The sequence below is a fragment of the Misgurnus anguillicaudatus genome, chromosome 18 (assembly GCF_027580225.2).
Source record: "Misgurnus anguillicaudatus chromosome 18, ASM2758022v2, whole genome shotgun sequence".
Taxonomy (NCBI): domain Eukaryota; kingdom Metazoa; phylum Chordata; class Actinopteri; order Cypriniformes; family Cobitidae; genus Misgurnus; species Misgurnus anguillicaudatus.
The window spans coordinates 4,679,699-4,704,964 of record NC_073354.2 but is presented as its reverse complement, the minus strand read 5'-3'; the positions used below and the strand labels follow the sequence as shown (position 1 = coordinate 4,704,964).

The 25,266-nt window shown below is 37.8% G+C and overlaps 2 protein-coding genes across 2 annotated transcripts in view; one reads left to right on the top strand and one right to left on the bottom strand.

The window, feature by feature from the left end:
- The first annotated feature begins 254 nt into the window (after positions 1-254).
- The window catches only part of ppp2r5a (protein phosphatase 2, regulatory subunit B', alpha isoform), a 38,872-nt gene continuing 13,860 nt past the window's right edge, over positions 255-25,266 (top strand). Inside the window, exons 1-4 of the mRNA XM_073855640.1 lie at positions 255-874; positions 16,025-16,221; positions 16,331-16,432; positions 17,278-17,370. Of these exons, the coding sequence (XP_073711741.1) occupies positions 718-874; positions 16,025-16,221; positions 16,331-16,432; positions 17,278-17,370 (549 nt within the window). The 5' untranslated portion in view covers positions 255-717. The remainder of the gene's footprint in view (positions 875-16,024; positions 16,222-16,330; positions 16,433-17,277; positions 17,371-25,266) is intronic.
- Positions 8,066-9,968, bottom strand: LOC141350478 (zona pellucida sperm-binding protein 3-like). Its single transcript, XM_073855641.1, has 8 exons — positions 9,403-9,968; positions 9,206-9,324; positions 8,994-9,097; positions 8,747-8,924; positions 8,564-8,681; positions 8,398-8,480; positions 8,237-8,328; positions 8,066-8,161 (listed from the first exon to the last, which is right to left on the bottom strand). Exons 1-8 carry the CDS (start codon positions 9,928-9,930, stop codon positions 8,109-8,111), a joined length of 1,275 nt encoding a protein of 424 aa, XP_073711742.1. The 5' UTR covers positions 9,931-9,968; the 3' UTR covers positions 8,066-8,108.

Below are 25,266 nucleotides of genomic sequence, written 5' to 3'. Positions count from 1 at the left end.
GACTTACAAACCCAAAATGCCATTTAAACCTACCTATGGATATGTTAAACATCTGCTGTGTTTATAACATTAATTCTCACTATTTATCACAGTTCAAGCATATCATTAGTTCACATTTTATAGTCGTTAAGTTGTTCAGTTGCAGATGTTATGTTTTGTTTACAGAAAATCCATTAAAGCATGAATTTTATTGGTCAAGGGGCGGGCTTTACTGTTTCCTCAAACGCGGATTGGATGCCTGTGTTGTCACTCATATCTGCCACGCAGGTTTTATTTTTAGACTTCAGTGAAGCGCAACAGCGACTGAATGAAGTTCAGTGGTCCTGAGAGGGTATATTCGCGTTAAACTTTTGCTTGGAGTTTATTTCACGCGTTTGGGTGATCGTGCTATTTACGGAGTTTGAACGGTGTGCGTGGATTAAACTGCGCGTTTTGTGAGATGAGACTCGCGCGCAGAGGCGCTTGAAACTTAATGGACATGATAACATCTACCGTTACCTAATTTATCGCTTTCAAACGTCAAAGAAACTTTTGACGCAGAATACACGTATATTGTTTGGAGAGCTTGCAGCGTGTTTTTAAACTGAGGTCTGGGTATACTCTGACCCATGGGGTCTCCTCAGGGACACTGTGATGTCAGTCAGGGGAACGTTACAGTAAGTTTAATGCACATTCAACACCCGCACGCTTAATTCATCGGTTTGACCCGTTTTGGCAATGTCGGCGATATCTGCGTGTGAGAAAGTGGACGGATTCACGCGGAAATCGGTGAGGAAGGCGCAGAGACAGAGGATTTGTCAGGGCTCGTCACAGTTCGCTGCGAACAGCTGCAGGCCCGCGCTTCCGGAGATCTCCGCGCTCCCGCAGCTCAAAGGTAAGAGGATCAAGCGCTGGAAATAGACTCAAAGCTCTAGTGCGCGCCCCTGATATGCCCAATACAGTAAAATAAAATAAATGCACTTTGCATTGTAAAATGTTTAACTTTTGATATGTTATTATTATATAGAGTTAAGTTAGCTCCCTGCTGACGATTAATCAGTAGAAATAGTTTTCATTACATTATGAACCATTTTAATCAGCTGTTTACCAAGAAAACCATTACAAAATGAATTTACATGGTATTTTGGATCTTAATCCAGTAGTGTGCCACCCACCAGATAACATCCCACCAAGAGAACCTGAAACATTACCAATGGACCCATAGAGACCTTATTATAGTTTCCAATTAAACCAATACAATTCCTAGTATAAACATTAGAACTTCTGTGATGGTTTCTGTAATCTGTCCAGCAGGACTTTAAAGAGATTCATGTGAAGCATTGGCAGTAGGCCTGTAACTGTCCGAATGAGGGTGAATGTGTTTGGGTGTAGACTGTAAACAATGATTGTGTGAAAATAAGGTCTCAGTCTGTGCCTTCTCTTATCATGGGAAGCATCTTTGTGTCATACCCCAACCTGCGGTTTCCCACATTTCCTGTCGTCGTTTTGTGCCTTTGTAAGTTACATGGTTGTAAGTTCTGTAAGTCTGTCAATACAGTTTATAGGCTATGAGAGGGGAAGGCAATGCAACAGTTTTGGTCAGAGCCTGACAACATGCTTGCCAATTTTATTGTGACTATGTATTATAGTCTAAAGTAGGGACACACAAACTAAAATATAACCATTTAAATATTTTATGTATACACCTGAAAAATTATATTCAAATTTATTTGTACTTCAGCAATTGACAATAAATCTTGTGTCATAGCTTAGCCTTACAAAGAATTTTGCATTACAAACCCCAGTAAGTGAGATAAAGGGAACTGTAATAAGGAACTAGAAAGATCCCCAGTTTGAAAACCCCTGGTCTAGGAAACTTTTTAGAGTGTAAATTTGTGCACTTTTATGCAAAGAACACAAACTTTTACTCTAACTGTGGGTTTACACCAGCTGCGTTTCAGGCGTCAAATTCGAGTCTACCACATCTAGTTTGCCGCTTGAAAATTTTGAGTTAACTCGCTTCATTTGCGCGTGAAACCCGCACGTGAAATTCTAGTCATCGAGACATTCACGCGGAAATCCGCGTTATGGGAGGGGCTTCTGCGACTCGTAATCACGTCACCACTAGAGCAAGCTCCTGATTGGTTAACACGGCACGTTTTTCCAACAAAGTTCAAAATATTTAGCTCACACATTTCCTTTGGCAAAGCTCAATTCGCACCATTGAGCCGGAATCGCCTCTACCGCTCCACGCTAAATGCCTCATTCACATGTCAACGCGTTTTCACATTGACTTAACATTGAAATCACTCGCGCTTGACGCCTCTACCGCGGCTGGTCTGAACGCAGCATTAAAGTCCTCTTGAAATCTTAAATTTAATTTTTTTGGGATATCAATTAGGGATGGGCGATAATTTGCATGCGATATCATGCGCATCTCGTCAGTAAAGCCGGTTCCGTGATTATAAGTAAATCGCCATCAGCTGCTTTCAGATGGAGCGACATTTACTACACAAAGCTGTAGTTCACTGACAAGGTGGGCCATATTGCAGGAGATATGTTTGCGATAATTAAAGGTCCCGTTCTTTCTGTGTTTTTGAAGCTTTGATTGTGTTAACAGGGTGCAATATAACATGTGTTCATGTTTTACGTGTAACAAAACCACAGTATTTTTCACACAATTATAGCGCTGTTTTCACTGTCCTAAAAAAGGTTGATGTCTTCCTTGTTCTATGAAATACGTAACAAGTTCTAATTGTGTAGCTTAGTGTGTTGTGATTCGATATCAGCTTAGCTTGCCGTTAGCTTAGCTGGCAACTGACATATTCCTGTGGAGGTGGGTTAGTCAAAAAACTGTTCTAGGGACATCATTAAAGCAGGAAGTAGAGGGCTGTAGTCCAAACCAGCTGTTCGCTGTAGGCTTTGAATTCTTTTAAAGAAAATATATTGCCTGGAAGTGAACTTTGAGCTTTATCATTTTACAGGTATTATATATACTATTATAGCAACATTACACACTAACTAGGGTTTAAAAAAATGGGATCAGAAAGAATGTGACCTTTAATGAGAAATTGCCCCAACTGTCAGTGAACTACGGCTTTGTGTAGTAAATGCCGCTCCATCTGAAAGCAACTAATGGCGAATTACTACTAATCAAGAAACCGGTTTCACTGACAAGATGCGCAATTACAATCACATGCAAATTATCGCCCATCCCTAATATAAGTATGAATATTTACCTCAAAGATATCTACAAACGAGCATGCTTCAGAATGGATGTAGACCCTGATAGTTCTTCATTGGTGGAACAATCGGCTATCATTATGAAGTAATTCATTTGCTAATTATGCTTCATTAGCAAAGAAACAACAACAGTAACTTAAGTTTGTCGTCAAGGCTGACAGGACGCTAATATTAGTAGTACCTCAAACTGCTACACAAAAATACACGCAGATAAATCTAACCCAAATGTTTAATGTCATGATTATTACTATCGATTTGCATAAGTTTATATCCAGCTGGTTACGTTTATCCATGATTCATTCATATTTTAAGTTAATAACAAGAGAAAGCGAACTATATGCAGCTGTCGGCTACTTTATTATCCTACTAATCAAAATCTAATTTCAGTTCCTTTTTTATCATCACTGCAGTACTTTTGTTATTTTGATTAGATAATCATTATGGGGTGGTTTCCCGGACAGGAATTAGCTTACTCCAGGACTAGGCCTTAGTTTAATTAGGAAATATAACTAGTTTAAACGAGCATGACTTACTAAAAACATTACTTGTGTGCATTTTGAGGCAAAACAAAGGGCACTGATGTATTTTAAGATATGTCAGTGAAAGTTGTTTTCAGTTTAGACAGCTCTTATATTTATTTTAGTCTAGGACTAGTCTAATCCCTGTCCGGGAAACCACCCATAAATGTTAAAACAGAAGCAAATAATAGTATAATATACATTTATGTAATTTGAATTTTACCAGTGGGAGTATTTTACAGAAATATTTACTTTAATACTTATTAATATAGATTGGCAGCTCGTGACTGCTCATCCGAGGGGCGCTAATTCAAAATAAGTATTCAGAGTGTCATGTGTAAGGTTCCTTTTTCCAAAATATGTGTTTTTCTTGTCGAGAGATCCTGTGTGCATCACGTGTTTTGTCAAATATAAGTGCATGTTGCACACGCGTGAAAACAGTTTATGATAAAAGAGATGCTTACATTCACAAAATACACGCAAAACACTTCTTAACAGTAAACTCTGATTACACACGAGAATATGCGAGTATCTGGCAAACGCGAGCGCCTCTTTTTTCATAAACCCTTTTTACGTGTCTGCAGCAGGCACTTATTTGACAAGATATGTGATGCACACAGGATCTCTAGATGCGCAGAACACATATTTTGAAAAAAGGAACCACACACGGTGGGCTACATACATGATTCGACGAACTTCACATCGAACGCCCTCAAAAAATAAGTCACTGGCCTCCACCCTTAATATAATTAATATATTTTTATTTATTTCATTTAGCACATTATCATGGTTTAGTCCTGTTGTTTTATAACTTTTGTAATAAAATTTAGCACTGTTTCACTTTTAGTGTTATGTTTTTTTTAACTAAGTATCCATTTTTAAAACTATCGGTCGATTAATCGTTTATCGGCAAGTAGGGATCAACTTAGTTATCGGTATCAGTAAAATCCACTATCAGTCGACCTCAACTTCAAAACATTGACAAAACTTACTGTTTTTTACTTTTGCCAATATTAACAGTTTTTAGGACATTCTGCACTTCAGCATCACATCAGGGGCACGTTCAAGTTCAAACCAGTGCGCACGTTTGCTAAGGTTTTTGGGTTGAACGACATGTTTCCTGGAAACGGTGTGCTCCTATGTGCAACAGGGTTTGAGATACGTTTTTCTTGTTTGGTGGGTGTGTCAGAACTGCAGTCCAATCAGCAGCAATATGTAAATAAATGGCAGGGTACTAAAGAGACAGCTCACACAGTAGGTCCAAGTTGAAATGTTTTCTTTCATTCTGGACAGCAAGTGCAGTGACCGTAATATTGAGTGTATTTTACAGTATTAATCACGTATTTATAATAGGGATGCACCGATATGGAAATTTTGGCCGATACAGATAACTCTTTTAATTTGGGGGGAGATAACCGATATCTATAGGCCGATAAATATTCATATTATTTTCACAATGAAAAACTCGCAGACCGCGGACATCTTGTCTTTGCGCTAGACTAGCATACTCTTCTTAAGCCCGCAAGTTACATACTCTAGTTAAGGGATTTATTTAGCTATAATAAGTGAAAACTGGCCAACTAACTAAAAATGTTTTGGTTTTATCCGATTAATCGAAAAAGAATTATCCGAATAATCGCTTATGAAAATATTTGTAAGTTGCAGAACTAAAGGTGACCCACAACAAACAGAGTGCACATTAGGGCAAGTAAAGCATTCAACCACTGAGTTCAAGATGTTCATGAAGGGGGCTTGAGTATGTATAGGCACTTGGCTCCGTTTTGTGGTAAAGACAGTGAGTCGAAGCAGATGTGGTCTGGGACAGTGACAGATTGGTTATATAAGGTGTATTAATAGAGCAGCGATGGGGTTGTATTAGAAACCCTACAGCTCTGTGTGTGAATGGCTTATAATGCTCTTCTCTCTGGGGCTGTTTACACTTGGTATTAAGATGTGTTTTCATCGATCAGATCACAAGTGGACGAGAGAGACACATTACGTTTACACCTGGTATTTAAATCCGTCTCTTTTGTCCACTTTCAACCGCTTCTGTGCTGAATACTATGAGGGGGTGGTCTGTGAGATGGTGGGCGAGTCTCTCTGCTGTCATTCAAACCCGAGCGGGAGTAATTATGAGTATGGACGCAAAGTAATATTATGTCGGAGTGCACTGCTTGTTTAGCAAGTAAACATGCTGCACAGTGTTTTGTACATGAGTATGTAAGAGCTTTCTTTGAATCTTCAGCGCAATTGATGAAATAGGATCGCGCAACTTTCACACGCTTTCAAAACGAAACTACGGAGATCACCCGCTTAGTTTTATCCATGAAAGGCTAAAAATAGCGCTGTTCACCGAATGTTCACGCCAGAAGTCAAAAAAAGACATAAAACTTGTGTTTAGATAAATGGGCGGAGAGAAGGCGGTCGCGTGTGGCTCTTCGAACGCATTCAACCACATGTGCGTTCCGCAACTCCAAAGCGATCCGATCGAAAGTGGTTTCGACCACCTCTGGATGTGGTTAAAAGTGGTTGAAAGTGGACGAGCTCAAAACGTTTTGAACACAGTTTACACCTGGCATTAACGTCGTCCACTTTGGATTAGGTTTCCACATAATTTGACATACTCAAGTCAAACACTTTAGAGAAGTGACCATGGTATGCATTTACATTTTAAGTAGTGTTTTGTACTAAACCTCATGCGTTGTGTACAGAGAATTGTATTAGGTGTCTGAATATTTTTTGGAAATATTTTTTGTAATATTAAGAACCTGATTTTTATAAGAGATGCAATAGTGTCCAGGACTGACCTATTTATACTGTTTGTGATCTAAAGATAAGACTAACTAAATGTTATTCTGCTGGTTTTATGAAGGAGTTGATTGATTATTGGTATCCACACACTTGTCATGGATATGATGATTACCAAGTTGTAAATTACAACAAAAATGAACCCTCAAAAGCATCTGTTTGTAATGCAGACAGTTTTAAAAAAAACCAAAAACCGTTAATGTATCATTTAAGCGGAAGTCCACCCTAGACTTTTTTGCCTGTTATCACAGGTAACTTATGTCCGTTTTGCACTTTACATGAGAAAAAAATTTGCACTATTTCGATTATTAGATTGATAGCATGAAGCAGAATTTTTGGAACAGTATTTGATGAACTCGATTAACCAGAATGCACTGCACGAAACTGAATCATTAGTGCCACCCACTAACCACTGATAGATACAGCCTTTAGGTTTGTTTGACTAACTGCAGCGCAGCAAGAACTGACAGCCAAATGGTTCAAGGTTTCCCAAGAGCGATTTCTCACGGTACTTTGACGTCTCCGGCTGTTGATTCAAATCAACTCAAAGTTAACCGGTAAGACAAACTCAAAGAGTAAAAGTAACTCCACTTTTACCGTCTCTGAAGGGAACCCCCCCACCAAAACCCTTGATAAAAGATGACTATAACCTGTGCACGTGGATGCAAGGACAACAAATTCAGGCCACCGGGAGTTTGTTTACATCAACGCAACCCCCAGCTGACACCACTAACAGATTACCCAAAAATTTTATGCAGCCAGCACTTTTGTCAGGAAGATTTCGAGTACTGTTTTCAGCCCAGTTTTTCTGCGGACTCGGGTAACGTAAAATAGTAAAAATATCTAAAACATAATTTGGCTTAGTTGTTGCTTGTTTTGTGGAACTACAGTAAACCTACTACGTAGAAAGTTATCATGTTATTATGAACACAAGCAAAGCAAGCTAACGTTAGCTCATCCTGTGCAGCAATCAAAGAACATCATCTGTCAATCATCTCGCCTCAAGACCCGCCCCCATTTAGAACGTTCAGAATTATGTAGTCGTGCATTTTCTTCCAGTGATTTGTTAACAAAATCACCGTTACTGTAGCAGTTAAAAGCTTTAATTTTCTATATTGAGTTAGTACATTTGATGGCAGCGCAATAAACTACAAGAAATAGTGTTGGAGCATAATGTGGTTTTAGGGTGGACTTCCGCTTTAATTCTGTGTAACTGGAACCTGTTGTACACAAACATGGACAATTACACTGCTTCAGTCAAAGAAAATTTGGTTATAAGTTTTTCCTACCCCCAAAATATCTAGAAGAAATCTGAGGAAAAAAGCTCAGGTCTTAGGAGGTTAAAATTAAATAAAAAAGCCCAGCCTGTTGGTTGTAATAACACATTGACTTTCTCCCCCTGCCAACCATAGTTTACTATTGCTCCAGAGGCCAAAATTTTAAATGATTAATTTTCAAGCTAAATAAGGAATGTGCATGCCCAGCACAAGTCACGATAAAAGAAACACAAGTCAGTGTCAATTTTAAAGTTTTATTGGTCATTCCTTACAACCCACTTCTTCAGTCAAAGATCACAATGGGGCCAATGGTTGCCTCTCCTTCTGAAACCAGGCCTGGAAAGACAAATTGCAAGTTTCTAGTTTGCCGTTTGGATGGGGTTCCTGAAGACTACAAGACTGTGTACTTACCAGATTCAGATACTGCTCTTCCTTTCCTAGAAGAGCCACATATGGAGTCACAGCACGTGCACACGTCATCACTTTCATCTGCAGAAGTCCATCTGTAAAGAGGGTGAAGGTATTATTCATTACAAACAAGCAATTGTGAGGACACTCAAGTCTGGACATACCCATTGGCAAAGGAGCAAGCTTTGCTCTCCGGATTTGTAGGAGTTGAAGCCAGGACAGCCTTCAAAGAACATGTAATGTAGACCTAGAAATAAAACAACCTGTGTCAAACTAAACATGTTCTCTCAGGATACAAAAACTAAATTGCAATTTCGTTTAAACACATACCGAGCCGTTACCAACTTGCTGGAACCTAAAAGCCTCCAACTGAAACTGCAGCTTGTTGTTCTGAACTCGGTGCATGAAATGGGAAGGAGAGCCTGTAAGCTTTGCATCAACCAGGCACCTAAAGAAGAAACACGGTCATCCTTCTCTTGTGCATTTGACATTGAGAAAAGAAACCCAACTCACCCATGGTTCTCAATAAAGGAATATCTTGGAACAGAGTTCACATCAGGGACTGCAGTTGCCACACAGCCATCAATGAAAACACGCAGGGGAACATGGTTGTACTGCTTCACAGAAGCTTCAAAGTTCATGAACTGGCCAAGAAAATACTGGTTGACTGGCCTCTCAAACATCCAATCATCTGCAAAGAAAAGCATATTGGCAAATCCCATTTTAAAAACCAGGCCAGAATAGAAAGAGAGATCATTACCAGTCATGAGCTTAAGGGAGAACACCAGCACTTCCTCAGAAACTATGGTAGCAGCAAAAGGAACTGCAGCAGGCATCAACACATCACTGCTTACATTATGCAACCTATAGAGCAAAAGTAATCTGGATGTTTAAAAACATATGGTTTAAGAAAGTAATCGTAAACCATTTTTAAATGGACAAAGCCTTAATGACTGCAAGATCAATTCTTACCTTGGATAGTGACAGTGAATTGCAACGGCAGCTACATCAGCTCTCACAATGGGAGTTCCAACTAGAGCCCCAGGAGTGTAGAGTAGAGTGAAGGTGTACACCAACTCATCAGCAGTCATCTGAAAACAGCAATCATGAAACCATTACCAGATACCAAACTCCACATTCAGTCAGTAGACTGAAAAGCATCCACTCACCGTCAAAGAACTCCCACATGTGTGGAGCTCGTATTGAAAGATAAGAACATGAGAATTAGGATCTTCCCCTACAGCTGCACAGCCTCCTAAACTAAAGGATGAGGGATCTGCCAAGTGTCCATTTCCATAAAAGTCCTTTTTAACCTCCACATGCACAAAGTTCTCTGCACATTGTGCTGCTACACTATTAGGAGGGCTGGGTAGCTGTAGCTGAAAAGGTACTGCTGGCTGTTGGGGCTCTTCTGGCATGTGGGGAAACTTCCAGGTCAAAGGCGCTACAGGAGCCTGCATTAGCTGCTTGGACTGAGTACTGGCAGGATCTAGCATACCAGGGGCAAATGCAGGTTTTTGAGGCTGAAACAAACCTGATCCTTGCTGGTTTTGAAGAGCTTGCTGAGGTGCCAAAACTGGTGTCCGTTTCTGGAAGCTTAATGGATCCTGGCCTTGAAGTCCTGGCCACTGTTCCACAGACAACTCAACTGCTAAGAGCAGTATAAATCCAACACTTTCCCAAGCCATGAGCCCCATTGCAATACAGACTCTGATACTCTCAGAACACTTGTTTGAACACTGCTGTGCCTTTTTCAAGAGCAAACAATTAAACTGGCTCCACCCCCTTTTAACAAGATTAATGATGCGCCAGGCTTGTTGAGTTAAAAAAGTTTACCCAAAATTGAAGATCTTCACTCACCAGCTTTATGTCAGTGCTTCACACTCCAGTCCAGTTGGTGGCGGTAAATGCACCATAAGTTGGTTTGCCATCCGCCATAAAAAGTCAATAGAAGAAGAAGAAGCTTTATATGTATAGAAATGTATGTTTCTTTTTAATGCAAATTCCAAACAATTAAACATGAAATTAAGCCCAACTGGGGCAGTCATGCTCCAAAAAAGACAAGGCTTAGCTTAAGCCAGGACTAGAGCTTAATTAAATTAAGATGTTTAAGCATCTATTAAAAACATGCCTTGGGAAAAGACATTACTGGTGTATATCTTGAGACAAATCAATGTCACTGGCATATTTTAAGATCTGTCATTGCAATTAATTTCCAGTTGAAAGAGCTCAGATGTGTTTTAGTCTAGGATTAGCCTTAAACATTGTCTGTGAAACCAGGAGTAGAGGTGTTTTAATATGGGTAAGTATGTGGGCCAGACCAAAATCCTTTCAAGAACTGAGTTAGTATATATAATTTGTACAATTGCACACCAATAAAAATTTTAGTATGAAGATATAACATTGATTCACTTTTAAATGTACATCATATTTGAATCTTACCCAATTATAACCACTCAAATAATCAAATTAAGTTTATGTATGCAACAGTTTTACAAAGTTTATGCCTCAATCATGATTTATAGGCAAATCATGTTTCTGCAAAGGCTTATTCTAGAAAAGGCTATAGCAATTTTTAGATGAATCTGAACACTGACAGTCACAGCAAACTGCCATATTTTTCCTACACTGTAAAAACATCCTTGTTACACTTTAAGTTTAAACAACATTAATAAGTAATTTCCACTTTCTTGACTAGAGAGGAGTTGGTATAAATTAAAATTGAATGGGCTTAAATTACGACTATTTTAGAATGTATAGCAACTTTTAGTGAAAAAAAGTTGAAATGACTTAATTCAAATTGTTTAAATGTGACCATTTAATGCAACAAGGAATTTTTACAGTGAAGGTTAAATCACAATTTGTAATTTTAGCCTGCATCCAAATTGCGTGCATACTGTTTAATGGAAAGTATAGACATTTAAGTGCATTTAAAGGAATGCGATGTACTAAATCTCCTTTCAACATCTAAGTACTGATAGTATGCAAATTTAAAAAGGGAGGATATTTTTGTACACGAAGTCAGACTCTCCTCAGATTTACTATGGGCATGTTGGCTATTTGGCCATCTGTGTCTAGAGTCAGTGGCATTTCTCAAAGACCATTATCTGTGGTATAATTTAACATTCACACAAAGATGACACGCCTAGCAACATTGGGAGAATATCACCATAGAGTCAAAGGAAACTTATCCAGCAACTGCCAATTTTTAACAGCACAGACATCAAGCTTACTCCCACAATTAAGTAAACACTTCTAACGTGAGGTGAACAGTACATTAAAAGCTGTTATAAAATGCTGTTATAAAATTCACTGTAACACCACTGCTTAAAACAGTTACTTCATATGCATAGCAGGATTTCATAAAATAAAACACAAATAAGTTGTAATTATATTAGTACAAATATTACTCTTCCGCCAAATAAAGTAGTGGCTGAATCAAGTGTGACTGAAACAGAGCGCAGTTCCCAACCAACACAGACGCAGCAAAGACACAAGAAAAATGTGATTTAAGACTGTTGTGTGTGTTTTCATAAATCAACATTCATCTAATTTATACATTAACATTTATATTGTGCAACTGTTGAAGTGATAATCAAATATGCTTGGAAGCATGATTAACTCTTTCCCCGTCAGCGTTTTTTTTTTAAGTTGCCACCCAGTTTTAGTTTAATGCCTTACAGAAAAATTATCTTCTTTAAATAAACATAAAACATCAAGTGAAAGAACAGACCCTTCGCTTTTAAACCTTTCGGCGAAATTCGCCGTTTTTAATCCAAAATAGGTCATTCTTGTGATTCGTCTAGATCCAATGAGTTTTTGAAAATGAGGGGTGAGGGGGGTCTGCGACAGGGTCGCAATGAATGAAAATATGAAAATCATTTAAATGTGATTATCCCTCTGCCCTTCAAAGAACAGAACTCAAACTTGATGTATAAACTTGAGAGAGAGTTGCGCTACTGTGTCTCATACTGAACCCATGATGTTTGTATTGCTAACGCAATGTTCTACCAGCTGAGCTGGGAACACTGTATGTATGGTGGTGGATAAGGTATCCATCCAATGTTCAACACTTGAACACTGATTGGCTGGGATTTTCTCATAACACAGCATTTTGAGATGAACCTTACTTCTTTTAAATCTTTCATGGACTCTGTGTGCCATGCAAATCATTGTTTTCAACATTTAGTGGAATGTGGAAGCCTGCAGTGATGTTTCTCGGTTGGACGTTATCATATCTTGTATGTATGATGAAATGGGTACAGATTAGGCCTAAAAACAAGCAGACAACAAGCTGCTGTATTGGTGGAGTGTAGTGATGCAACAATACACTTAGTTCACGGTTCAATACATATTTCGGTTCTTGTTCACGGTTTACGGTTCGGTTTCGGTTCTGGTGCCTTGGACTATTAAAGTGTTTTTAATTATTCTATGCTTAGGTAACAGAAACATTGAGATGTTAAGAAGAAAAAATACTGGTTTAATTGCGGTTCTCTTTATTTTATATAAATGCAAAAATCATCATATTTCTAGTGTATTGATACAATAATATAAGATATAATTAAATAAAGACATATAAAAATGATATCCTATTCAAACTGGGGAACATGTGAATTCATTACATTACATAAATTGGCCATTTTATTTACCTGTACTTAGTAAAATAAACTTTACATTGTAAATGAAGGCTATACCTTACTGCACTATACTGTTAAATCCAACATCATGCTGTCTGTGTAGAAACCAAAAATGCGTTCCTCAATCAAGATTACTGGTGGGATTTATTTTAGCATCATGCGCATTCTCTTCTTGAGTTAAACTTTTTCAACTTGCGCAGAAGACGTGTTTGAGGCAAATAACGCGCGTTTGCATCAATAACAAGCCCAATTTGCGTCATGCGCATTGCCCCACACGAATTTGCATCTTTACATTGATGTTGTATGTAATCTACACCCGCAAATAATTAATCCACACCTCAGATTTAAAAGACAGTCGTGCTGCTTCTTTTTGTTGTCGTACTTCTGTTGGGTGTGTGCACACGCGAATGAAATCTGACACCAGCATTGCAAGCAGAGTTCAAGCAGAGTTTAACGCAGCTAGCGCACAGTGACTGGATATCAACTCGCTGTGGCGTTTATAAGCGTGCAGATCACGCGCATGCGCACATTAACAAAAGAGCAGGGAATGTAAATCTGACAGATTTAGATGGATAAACCGAAAAACCGCAATTCACCTGCGCGTATTGGACCGTGGGGGTCGAACCGAACGGGTCAATAATGTATTGAGAATTGTGGCATCCCTAGTGGAGTGTAATTTTTATTTTGATCCTAAGAAAGGTGAGAAATCAGGCCAGAACTACACGGGAGGAGCTGGTCAATGACCTGAAAAGAGCTGGGACCACCGTTTCCAAGGTCTTCCAACATGACAATGACCCGAAGCACACAGCCAGTGGCTCTGTAAGAAGCATATCAAGGTTCTGGTGTGGCCTAGCCAGTCTCCAGACCTAAACCCAATAGAGAATCTTTGGAGGGAGCTCAAACTCTGTGACAGGCCAGAAACCTGACTGATCTAGAGAAGATCTGTGTGGAGGAGTGGGCCAAAATCCCTCCTGCAGTGTGTGCAAACCTGGTGAAAAACTGCTGGAAAGGTTTCACCTCTGAAGTAGCAAACAAAGGCTTCTGTACCCAATATTAAAATTGACTTTCTTAGGTGTTCGAATACTTATTTGTGGCTGTATCATACAAATAAATGGTTGAAGAATCAGACATTGTGATTTCTGGATGTTTAAATTTTTTTGATTATGTCTCTCACAGTGGACATGCACCTACGATGACAATTTCAGACCCCTCCATGATTTCTAAGTGGGAGAACTTGCAAAATAGCAGGGTGATCAAATACTTATTTTCCTCACTATATATATATATATATAAATATATGAAGAGTTTGGTTCCAAAACGCAATAAATCCATTTTGACAAATTTTGGTAAAAACGTGTTTTCTATACCAAGAAAGTGACAAGATGAAAACAACTATTTTCTGTTACAAACTTTCACACAGCATCTTTAGGTTATAAAAACATTAAAAATTCAAATCCATAAGTTGATTTTCAAAGATTTATTATAAAAACGGATTATTTTTTCCACAAAATGCAATAAATCCATGACAAGTTTTTATTCAAAATGCTATAAATCTATTGAATCAATAGCCTATATAAATGTGCATTCATCTTTGCCGTGTTATATTCATTTAGTTGACTAGTTGTACACACTATTAAAAATATAAACATTAATGTTATTAATCAAAACACTTACTTTGTCATATTAAGAACCCTGTCATTGCGGTTACTTTACGTCTTCGCTTAACGTCTTTCACAGAGATCCGCTGTAAAATGTTTTTGGTCCTGCTCGATTTTCGTTGACTTTGAGTAAAATTATGTAAAGTTTTTCATAAGATCCTCTGGGGTCAATGTGTTAGCATGAGAAGCTTGATGCTGTCAGGAGAACAAGCACCTGTCTCCCGAGTGCCTCTCAGGGAAATTGTTAGATGCTGATGGCTTATGTTTCTTTCCCGTCACAGAAAACCATCACATGTTTAGCGATGCAATTAAAGTATTATTTTGTTTTGTTTGTTGATCACGTAGTACAAAGTAGATGAGGAAAACCAGGACTCCGTGTACTCAGCGCGTCCGCCATTGTTTGTTTACATTGCGTGAACGGTGGGCTGTTATATCAGAAATGGATTTATTGCGTTCTGTAAAAAAGGGGTAGTGGCGTTTGTCGCATTTTGGGAAAAAAGGACGAGAAGATGACAGAATAACACGGCGGATATTGGATTTTGCGTAAAATTAAGAATTTACTTTTAACTACTCACCTGATATAATGCTGATTTTGGCAGTAACTCATTTTTTTCAAAAATGGCGTTTATTGCGTTTTGGAACCAAACTCTTCATATATATATATATATATATATATATATATATATATATATATATATATATATATATATATATATATATATATATATATATATATATATATATATATATATATATATATTTTATTGTACTTAATAAACTGACAAATTGATAAAAAGTAAGTAAGAAAACATCTGTTGGTGGAGGAGGTCACCAGCTGTGGTTTTCCCTTTCCCCTTATTCCTAGGGAGTTTTGCCTGGATTACTAGACTTACTCCCAAGTGTAAGATGAAAACATTCTTGTGCATTCAAGCATTCAGTAAGCTCAGCACATCTACGCACTCGACTGTAATTACACTAAGTACCAAAGATAAGTGAGTTTTGGACATAAGAGCCTGATGCACCTACGGCATAGATTCATCTTCGTCTGTATTCCCAAATCATAAGCTATACATGCCAACGTTGAGCTTGGATGAACTTATTTTCAAAATGTCAAAGATGACACAAGCTGTCAGGCAAGTAAATATTTAATAAGAATTAGGTTTATCTCATCAAAAATTAAATATTGTGCATCCGTAATGCAAAGGAAGACACAAGCAACATGACGCAATAGAAGTAGGCTACATCACTCCTTTTGAAATATACATACACTCCATTTTGCATAGCACACACATATTACATATTAAACTAAAGTCTGTTATAATCTACATAAAGCATCGAGGTCTGATCTGAGGACAGGTGGTTTTATGGGTAGTGAATGATGATGAAATGACATAGTTTTGATTTGTAAAGAACGTTTTTGTGATCATCAGATTACATGTTGTGTGATCTTAAAAATGGTGTTGAGTAAATAATGATAAATAAATGATTTTTTTCAGATGCATCTACCACAGAGCAGCAGGAGTTGTTTGTGCAGAAACTACAGCAGTGCTGCATAATGTTCGACTTCTTGGATTCGGTTGCAGACCTCAAGAGCAAAGAGACCAAGCGTGCCACTCTCACTGAACTCGTCGAGTATGTGTCTACCAACAGAGGCGTACTGGTGGAGCCGGTCTATCCTGAGATCATCAGCATGGTCAGCATTGGTCACAACCATGTCCATCATCCTTTAATACTATTTATTTCATTTGAAATGTTTCTTTTGTGATCTAGTTAAAGCAAAAACAGCGGTTTATTTTTTACAGGTCAACACAAATTTATTTAGGACCCTTCCACCGAGTGAAATCCCAGACTTTGACCCAGAAGAGGATGAACCCACGCTAGAGGCCTCCTGGCCCCACATGCAGGTTAGTTTTCTGGGTAACTTTAAAGGAATATTCCATTTTCTTAAAAGAAAAATCCAGATAATTTACTCACCACCATGTCATCCAAAATGTTGATGTCTTTCTTTGTTCAGTCAAGAAGAAATTATGTTTTTTGAGGAAAACATTGCAGGTTTTTTCTCATTTTAATGGACTTTAATAGACACCAACAACAATTAATACTTAACTCAACACTTAACAGTTTTTTCAACGGAGTTTCAAAGGACTATAAACAATCCCAAACGAGGCATAAGGGTCTTGTCTGGCAAAACGGTTGTCATTTTTGACAAAAAAAATAACAAATATACACTTTTAAACCACAACTTCTCGTCAAGATCTGATCCAGCTCGACCTAACGTAAATGCGTAGTGACGTAGGGAGGTCACGTGTTACATATATAAAACGAACATTTGCAGACCATTTAAACAATAAACTGCCACAAAGACATTAATTAGTATCAGTTGACATACAACAACGTCGGAACGGTCCTCTTTCAACACATTTGTAAACACTGGGGCGGAGTTTCGCGTTTGTCTTCTGTGACCTCTTGATGTCATGACATATTGCGTGGGGTCAGCTTTTAAGAAAAATTTTTCTTTTAAGAAAATGGAATATTCCTTTAATGTTAAAACGTTGTGGACAAATAAAGTCTTGTGAAAATTTGCATATATAGATTTTTAATGTTTGTACGTCTTATATAATGCATGCATGTTTTATGCTTTTATTGTTTGCTGTTGCTATCTATTATTAAGATTTTGATTTCTACATGCCGGTTGCACTAAAGCAATATTACATCTGTATGGCTTTGTGTTTTTTTATATATTTTCCAGTTGGTGTATGAGTTTTTCCTTCGATTCCTCGAAAATCCAGACTTCCAACCAAGTACTGCAAAACGTTACATTGACCAGAAGTTTGTGCTACAGGTATATGTGCTTTGCAAACATTTATGCAAAATGTGCAAGTCACTTTTTGAAGGTTGTATGTGAAGAGTTATCAAAGTGAAGACACCTTGATGACTATGGCTATTAACATTTACATTACCATTACATTGGCCTCTAAGCCACACCTAATATCAAAAAACATATTTAAAGGTATAATTTATACAAAAAAGAAAAGCCATTCTCGGTGTATATGATTGGCTTTTTTCAGGCGAACACAATTAGAGTTATATTAGAAAATATTCTGGCTGTTCCAAGCTTTATAATGGTTGTAAAATGTAAATAAACATGTTTAGCCAAGTGTCTTTTAAAGGGATAGTCCCCAAAAAATGATAATGGTAGTAAAAAAAAAAAAGCCCAAAAAAACTCCATCCATCCTTCACAGAAGTAATCCACACGGCTTCAGGGGTACCGTAAGTTCTTCTGAACTAAGTTTATCTGTGTGATTTTGTAAGAAAAATAACAATATTTAAAACTTTACAAACTAAAAGTATGAGTATGTAGTGACGAACGCGGAAGCGCAGAGAGCAAAACAACACACCAATCAGGAAAGAGAAATCTAAAATGGGGATTTAAAAGAAAATGTTTAAAGATTTCGATATTAGACAAACAGATTGTCTTTTTTGTTTGCCTGCACTTCCGCATTCGTCACTACGCCACTACGTCTCACATGCTACGTCCTACATTATAAGCTGACAACTCAATCTTGTGAATGTGCTTGACCATTACCAGAAGCTAGTTATTTTACTTTGTAAAGCTTTAAAAGTCCCAAAAGACTTTGCTAAAAAGCACATCATTTGGTGTATTTGGTGTAATGCAATGATTTTACGCGGGGGAAAGAAAAAAAAACATAGTATTTTCCACACAATACAGTATTGTTGCTTCTCTATGCCCCTCCTTTCTGAAACACGCCGATTTCTATAGACCGTTTCAGCAGTAACAACATAAACAAGCGGCTGTCGCGTCCCGCACGTAACTTCCGGTAAACTCCGCTAAGAATAAATAACAACAAAGTACTTTAAACGTAGTTTATTTATATAATAAGCAAAAAAAAACAACACATAGATTACCTAGGAAACCAAAACATTTGTTATTTTCGACGAAGCATTTGTTCAAGAGATCAGTTTAGCAACTAGTCAGACCATTAAAAAACGAAACCAGAAGTAAGGTTCGGATACAGACGTGTATCACGTGCGTCCGATGAAACCGTCTATAAACCTCATCGTTCTGAGAAAGTGCAGTGTGCTCCGATTGGCCAGCTATCCAATGATAGCAATAGTGAAAGGCAGGATTTGCGTATTAAAACAGCCCAATATCTATTCAAAACTAGTTTTGAACTAGCAGCCCAGTGACTATTCACAGCCCAAATACCAAAGCCGGAGTGTAGTTGCAAATTTGAATTTGCTCCACTTTGTGTATATCCAGCCTTGTACTCACTCTCCCATGTTCAGGAAACAGTCCTTCATAAAATGTGCAGCACACAATCAAACATTTGAACTGTACTGTTCTGAAACAGCGTTGTACATCAAACTTAACCATTGATGTCAATACTACAACACGAATAAAAGTTACCCCTTCTTTGCGTATACATTAGCGCGGTGTTATGACGTCCAACTGCGGGGGTCGGGGTTGAACCAAACGTTTTAGGAAGGCGTGGACGAGGCTTCACTTTTATGAAGAAGATCTCTTTGCGTTTAAAACGTTAATATTTGCAATTTACAGATCTTCTATATGCACATACATCTTTTGACACTATAAAGACAAAGGAAAACATGAAATTGGATCATATAACTCCTTATATTTTTCTTACAAAATCGTTGAATATTGATTGACCTTTTAACCTTTTACGCGTCACCCCACCCTATTGAGTTAAATCTACACTTTTGGAGCTTTCAAACAATATACAGTTTGTAATGATTAGATATGAATTCATATGCAAACATTGAAGTAAATGTAGGCGTTCTGCTGGTGGGACAGTGATATTTAGCAGAAAATAATTTTTTTTGAGGCACACTCTCTTCATAAATGAATCAATTACTCTCCCTACATAATTTATTTTATAAAACACTGTTGAAATGTCTATTCTGCAGGCTTAGACCTTTCCAACGATATATAGTTTGTAGTGATAGATTAAAATTTACATCAATAATATTAATGCAAACTTAGATGTCCCGTATTCGGGACGGCGACCCTTAACAGTTTAAAGGCTTTTGTAAGGCCCCTAGAGTAGAGGTCTACACGGGTCCAAAAATTCCTACCCGAACCCGATCAGACCCGTAAATGTGCTACACTGAACCGACCCGGACCCGTCTGTTGTTTTGAAAGCTGGACCCGGAACCGACCTGGACCCGTCTATTATTTAAAAGCTGGACCCGGATCCGACGCGGACCCGTCTATTATTTAAAATCTGGACCCGATCCCGTCCGGGAAGACACAGACCTGACCGGCAAATATTCTTTAGCTAAATGTTATTAATAAGTCAATAAACAAGTAGCGAAAATTAAACTTTTTGTCTTACCCATAACGTTAGAAGTTAGTCTTCTCCCTCCTTTTACCTGACTGTGTGATGCACAATCCTTATTTCCAAGAAAGTTCCATCCATGTTATTCCTCTCTTGACGATTGAAATGTTTAATGCTTATTCCAGCTTTAAAAGTCCACTTTGTTGTGTATCGGGTCAATTTGCTTAATAATGTTTGCCCATTTGGATTATAATAATGATTGCTCGTTCAGTGTCATAGCTGCTTTCGTTAGCTTTACGTCTTTGCTATCATCTCTGTGCTCTTTGATCAGAGTCGCGAAAACTTTAGATATAACAGCAAGACGGTCAATTTATAATATTATTATAAAAATTAGAGAAGTCAGTGCAAAATGCGCGGTACGGCGGAATATGTCCCGCCTTCTAAATAAAAGAGCCAATTGTCAAAGGTAAAGTCATTGCGTCTCACTGCAGAAGCTCCTGACTGGTAGCCAGAGAAACATTACAAGAGCGCATGCGCTTTAGCTGCCTGGTTGGAGCCACCAAATAAAAACTTTTTAACGCAATTTTAGCGTTCATCTAAGTTTTTGTTGCTGGAGAAATATTTTATTTAAATTTGAGTGTGTGTTCTCCGAGTCCGATCGACCTCGGGTATTACCCACGATGTTAAACAGACCCGAGACCCGAAGTAATAGATTGAGACCCGACCCGGACCCGGCTGATCATTTAAAATATAGACCCGAACCCGTATGGGTCCCGGTTCGGGTCCCGGGTCTTAGGGTCTCGGGTCTTCCGTGTAGACCTCTACCCTAGAGCCATGTGGATTGCTTTTGTAAAGGATGGATGGATTTTTTGGGCTTCAAATCAGAAGCACCATTTACTACCATTATAAAGCTTGGAACAGCCAGGAAATTTTCTAATATAACTCAGATTGTGTTTGTCTGAGCAATGATAATCGTATACATCGAGGATGGCTAGAGGGTGAGTAAATCATCATAATTTAAATTTTTTGGGTGAACTATCCCTTTAAAAGACACTTGGCTAAACATGCATTTGAGGAATCACTGGGTTTGCAAAGTCAGCCATTTAATCTTTGTCATATCTTCGAAAAATGTTTGAGTTACTTATATGTAAACTAGATGTTTACAAGCAAAACTGTCAATTCTGTGTGTACAGAAATTGTTATAACAAAGTCGATATATATTTAACACATATATTTCTTGTGTTATCTTTATAGCTATTCATGTGGTCTTATTTCAGTGTATTTTGCACTGTAAATTCTCATAATGTGATTTTTAGATTTGCTCTTCACAAACAGTGATTCATCATTTCAGAAAGTCTTTTTCAAGGGGGACCAGAATTTTTGTCTATTGTAAGAAGTGTAGCTGTGCAAGTCCTTGTTTTTTTTCTTACTCCTGAGTTTATGAATCCATTATAATTGAAGTTAGCTTGACAGCTGGAGCATTCTGCTCTTTAGGTAAATATCATTTCTCTCTCAAAATGCTGAAAAACTTAACACTGAAATATAAAACTACACTTGGGGAAAGTCTTGGCCATGTTTATTTCTTGGATCTCACTCAGCCTCTGTCCCAGTGTAACCAGCAGGCCATCAGCTGTCCACATGGACCCGGTCATTCCCCCCGAGTGCACGGAATGCTCTGGAATGTAGTTTCAGCGTGGAAGGTGGTCAGGATGAGTTTCCATGATGAGAGCATTTCCTGGGCTGCTTTAAATAGCACCCTGTTGTTTATGCCACAGGAAGGAAAATGGGAGAATTGCTGTCCGTGTTGGGATAGAGCGCGTCATGAAAACTGTATAATTATAATAGAAATGTAGTAAATGATAATACTTGTGCTTGCATTAGTTGCATGTTTTTTGGTGTGTGCCAGCTGTGTTGACTTAAAGAGCATTTATTACATTGCTAAAAACAATTTTATTTTGTGTGCTTGCTGTAATACAATATGTAAAACACATTATTTTCCACATACTGTATGTTATTTTTGCTTTTTTATGCCCTGCCTCCCTGAAACACGTTGATTTTGGCATCATTCTGAAAAGCGCTGTGATTGGCCTGAATACCTCTGGCATCAGCCGGAAATGTGACGCTCCTTACCGTATTTGGAAGATTAGCTCCCAATGCAATATTGAAAGTCTTTACTACCTTATCAATACAAGCCAAATCTGGGGCTGGATCACGAAAACACTTTTAAGACAAAATATAAGGGTCAGATTCAGGCTTGTATTGATAATGTAGTAAAGACAATATTGTCTCCTGGCTCTCACTATTGCTTTTGGAGTCCCATCTTTCAAACATGGTAAGGAATGTCACATTTCCGTTTACGTAATTGAGGTATTCTGCCAATCACAATGCACTGGATAGCTGGCCAATCAGCTCAAACCGCACTTTCTCAGAACGATGAGTTTTGTACAAATTCACTTGTTACAAAGGGAGGGACTTATAGGTGCTATAAAAATGTACGATATGTGGAAAATAATGCATTTTTTTAACCATTAACGACACAAACACATTGTATTACACCAAATACACAAAGTAATGTGCTTTTTAACCACAAAATATGTGACCTTTAAGAAAAATTATAAGAAGCTTTTAAGAATGTTTCTAAGTGAAATTCAGGAACATGCACTGCGTAATATCATTGCGCCTCCTGCAGCCATGTTACGGCAAAAAAGTCCTTGATTATTACGGGTCAAGCTGTTGCCTACAATCCGTGTGCTTGTTGTAGTCCAAGAAAAGAGATTTTAAGTTGGAGACGATAAATCGCGTCATCGTTTACTTTGTGATTTCCACCTTTGCATATTGTTAAAATGTGTAAAATCGTAAATCGAAAAGTAGGTGCTCTTTAAAGATGCAGTTTGTATTATTTGCGCCGCTGGATGGCGCCAGATCAAACAACAACAATGATGTTGTTTACTGACGCTCTGAAGCAGCATGGAATTATGGGATTTGTAGTCTTTAACTCAACCGCTGATGGCCATCAATCAGACGAGAAATCACGTTGATGGATAAGGTAATCAAGTCTTATAAATGTTGCGTTTGATGACATTGTTTATTTCATTATGTAAGTTTATATGTGATGTTCAAAACGAAATTTTCAGTCATAGATATTAGTATTAGTCCAAATTCGATGGTTAACACAGCACAGAATTAAGTTTTCAACTTACAATCTACAATGATTTTTCACATAATGTATTGAGAGTACAAATCTTATTGTGAAGTGTCTTAAAATGACCATTTATATTGCTGTACAATACCTTTGATGTGCATATCGTCCGCGGGAAGACGCGCTGATTAAAAATCGCATACTAATGTTGTGATCAATATAATAGCATACGTTTTTTGAAGGGTTACGAATCAAAACAACTCTAGTTAAATGTTGTCGTGAAGCTCTCTCCATCCAGATAATGCAACAACAAATTGATCCTCCCTCGTTTTGTTCCAAACTCTTCTTGGGTCGTTTGGTTGGTCCGTACGCTTACAGGAGCTGACCCAACCAGCGGCAGACGGTACAGAGATATCCATAAGTCCATAAGCAAGCGCATAGTTCCGCATTTGTCCACAACACTGGCTGCGTCCAAAAACTCAAGGCAGTGAGGACTGTGAGGACTTGTGGCCTTGCTGCCTCATGAGGACATGACTTCGGACTCGGAGGCCTGAAGGCCGCTCAGAGAAAGGCTTTCCGACGCACTTCAAAGGCAGCGTGTTTGAAATAAAAACAGAGAGCGCCTTTGTGATAACTAATCACATATTTGAAAACTACAATACTAATTTCTCGCTAGAAATGCAATTAAAATGTGTAAAAAGTGAAAATATAAGTTTATTTAAACAAAATTTGTGCTCCAGCCGCTTCCTTTGCCGCCATTTTATTTTTTCGAGCTCGACCACTGTGTTGTCATGTGGTTTACGTCAGTAAAGGTGGTGACAAAGGGTCACATGGATATTAACGTCATTGACAGGAGACTGCACTGCCCCGTGTCAATGTTTTGAATGGATATTTTCTCACGATTTACAAGTAGTTGAAAACATTACAGATATTGATAGTAATCAGCTGGACAAAATATATAACACTGGCCTAGTGGTTTTTGGACATTTTACTGCAAATATCTTACAAATTGCACCTTTAAATCCTATAGGGTTGGTTTCCCAAACAGGGATTAGATTAAGCCTAGGCCTTAGTTAAATTAGGACATTTAGCAAAGAAGCATTGTAAAAAAAAGATTACTTTTGCATATTGAGGCAATACAATGGTACTGATGTATTTTAAGATATGTCCGTGCAAGTTGTGTTTAGTTTAGACAGTTCTAACATTTATATTAGTCTAGGACTAGTTTTAAACCCTGTCCTGGAAACCACCCAATAGTGACTTAATCTGAAAAGGAAAGCTGTTTCAGAACCAAAGAATGGAGTTACTGTTTAAAATTGCTCTGTACTTTAGATAAATAATTAATAATGTCCAATAAAACCAGGAATCTGTATTAACTAAATATACTGTCCATTTCTAGTTGAGTAGAAGAGCGCAGATTAAAAATAGAAATGAAATGGAAAAGCCAATAGATACAGTATACACATGACTAGTAAAGAACAATCGACCTGCTCTATTAATGCATGTGCAGTGGGGTCCTAATGATAGGTGACCACCTATCTGCCTTGAGTAAAATACTGTTTAAACGTGCATTAGTTTAACACTAGAGGGTGATAAAGCTATGCTCAAATGATGATCTGTTAAAATAAACTTGTCCTGCAATGTGCAAAGATGAGCGTTTGTAATCCTGTTTGAAATTTGCTTTCGATTTCCTAAAGTATAAGACATTATTAATGGCTTTCAGACTCATTAATGTCAAACAATGCATCATGATCAGATGCATCACTCACAGCAGGGTTATTGTCCCGAGGCAAAAGCTGTGAGAAAATGCATTACATAATGTGTGCGCTTGTGCACATACACATCTAATGTGACATTACAGTTGACATTGCCAGATGAAAACATTCCCATAAAATAATCTATTACGAGTTAGCATGGGAGATTGTTTATCATGTGGCAATAAACTGTAGTTTTTGTTATTTTAGCTTTGTTTTATGTGACGTTTTGAGGAGGAGTTATTATACTACAAAAACAACAGACTAAGAAAATAGAAACTTATGTCCAATGGAAAGAGATGCTTGTTTTTTTTCAGTGATATGAATATAGCTTTGATATGTTATTTGAACATTATGAATAATCCAAAAAAACCTTCACACACATCAATTCAGTTTTATTAGTGTAGCACATCCTGTTCAATATTCAACCAATATTACAGTTTTTTACGATTGCTTACACACAAAATCTTTTCATGTCACACGATTTTTGAAACCTCTCACTCAAAGTGCAAAACTACATGCCAAAT

Excerpts from the sequence above, each read along its gene's own strand:
- LOC141350478 (XM_073855641.1), bottom strand. The coding sequence starts at position 9,930 with ATGGGGCTCATGGCTTGGGAAAGTGTTGGATTTATACTGCTCTTAGCA. Across the intron at positions 8,329-8,397 it reads GCTTGCTCCTTTGCCAATGG|ATGGACTTCTGCAGATGAAA; the intron begins GTATGTCCAGAC and ends CCCTCTTTACAG. Across the intron at positions 8,162-8,236 it reads AAGAGCAGTATCTGAATCTG|GCCTGGTTTCAGAAGGAGAG; the intron begins GTAAGTACACAG and ends TTGTCTTTCCAG.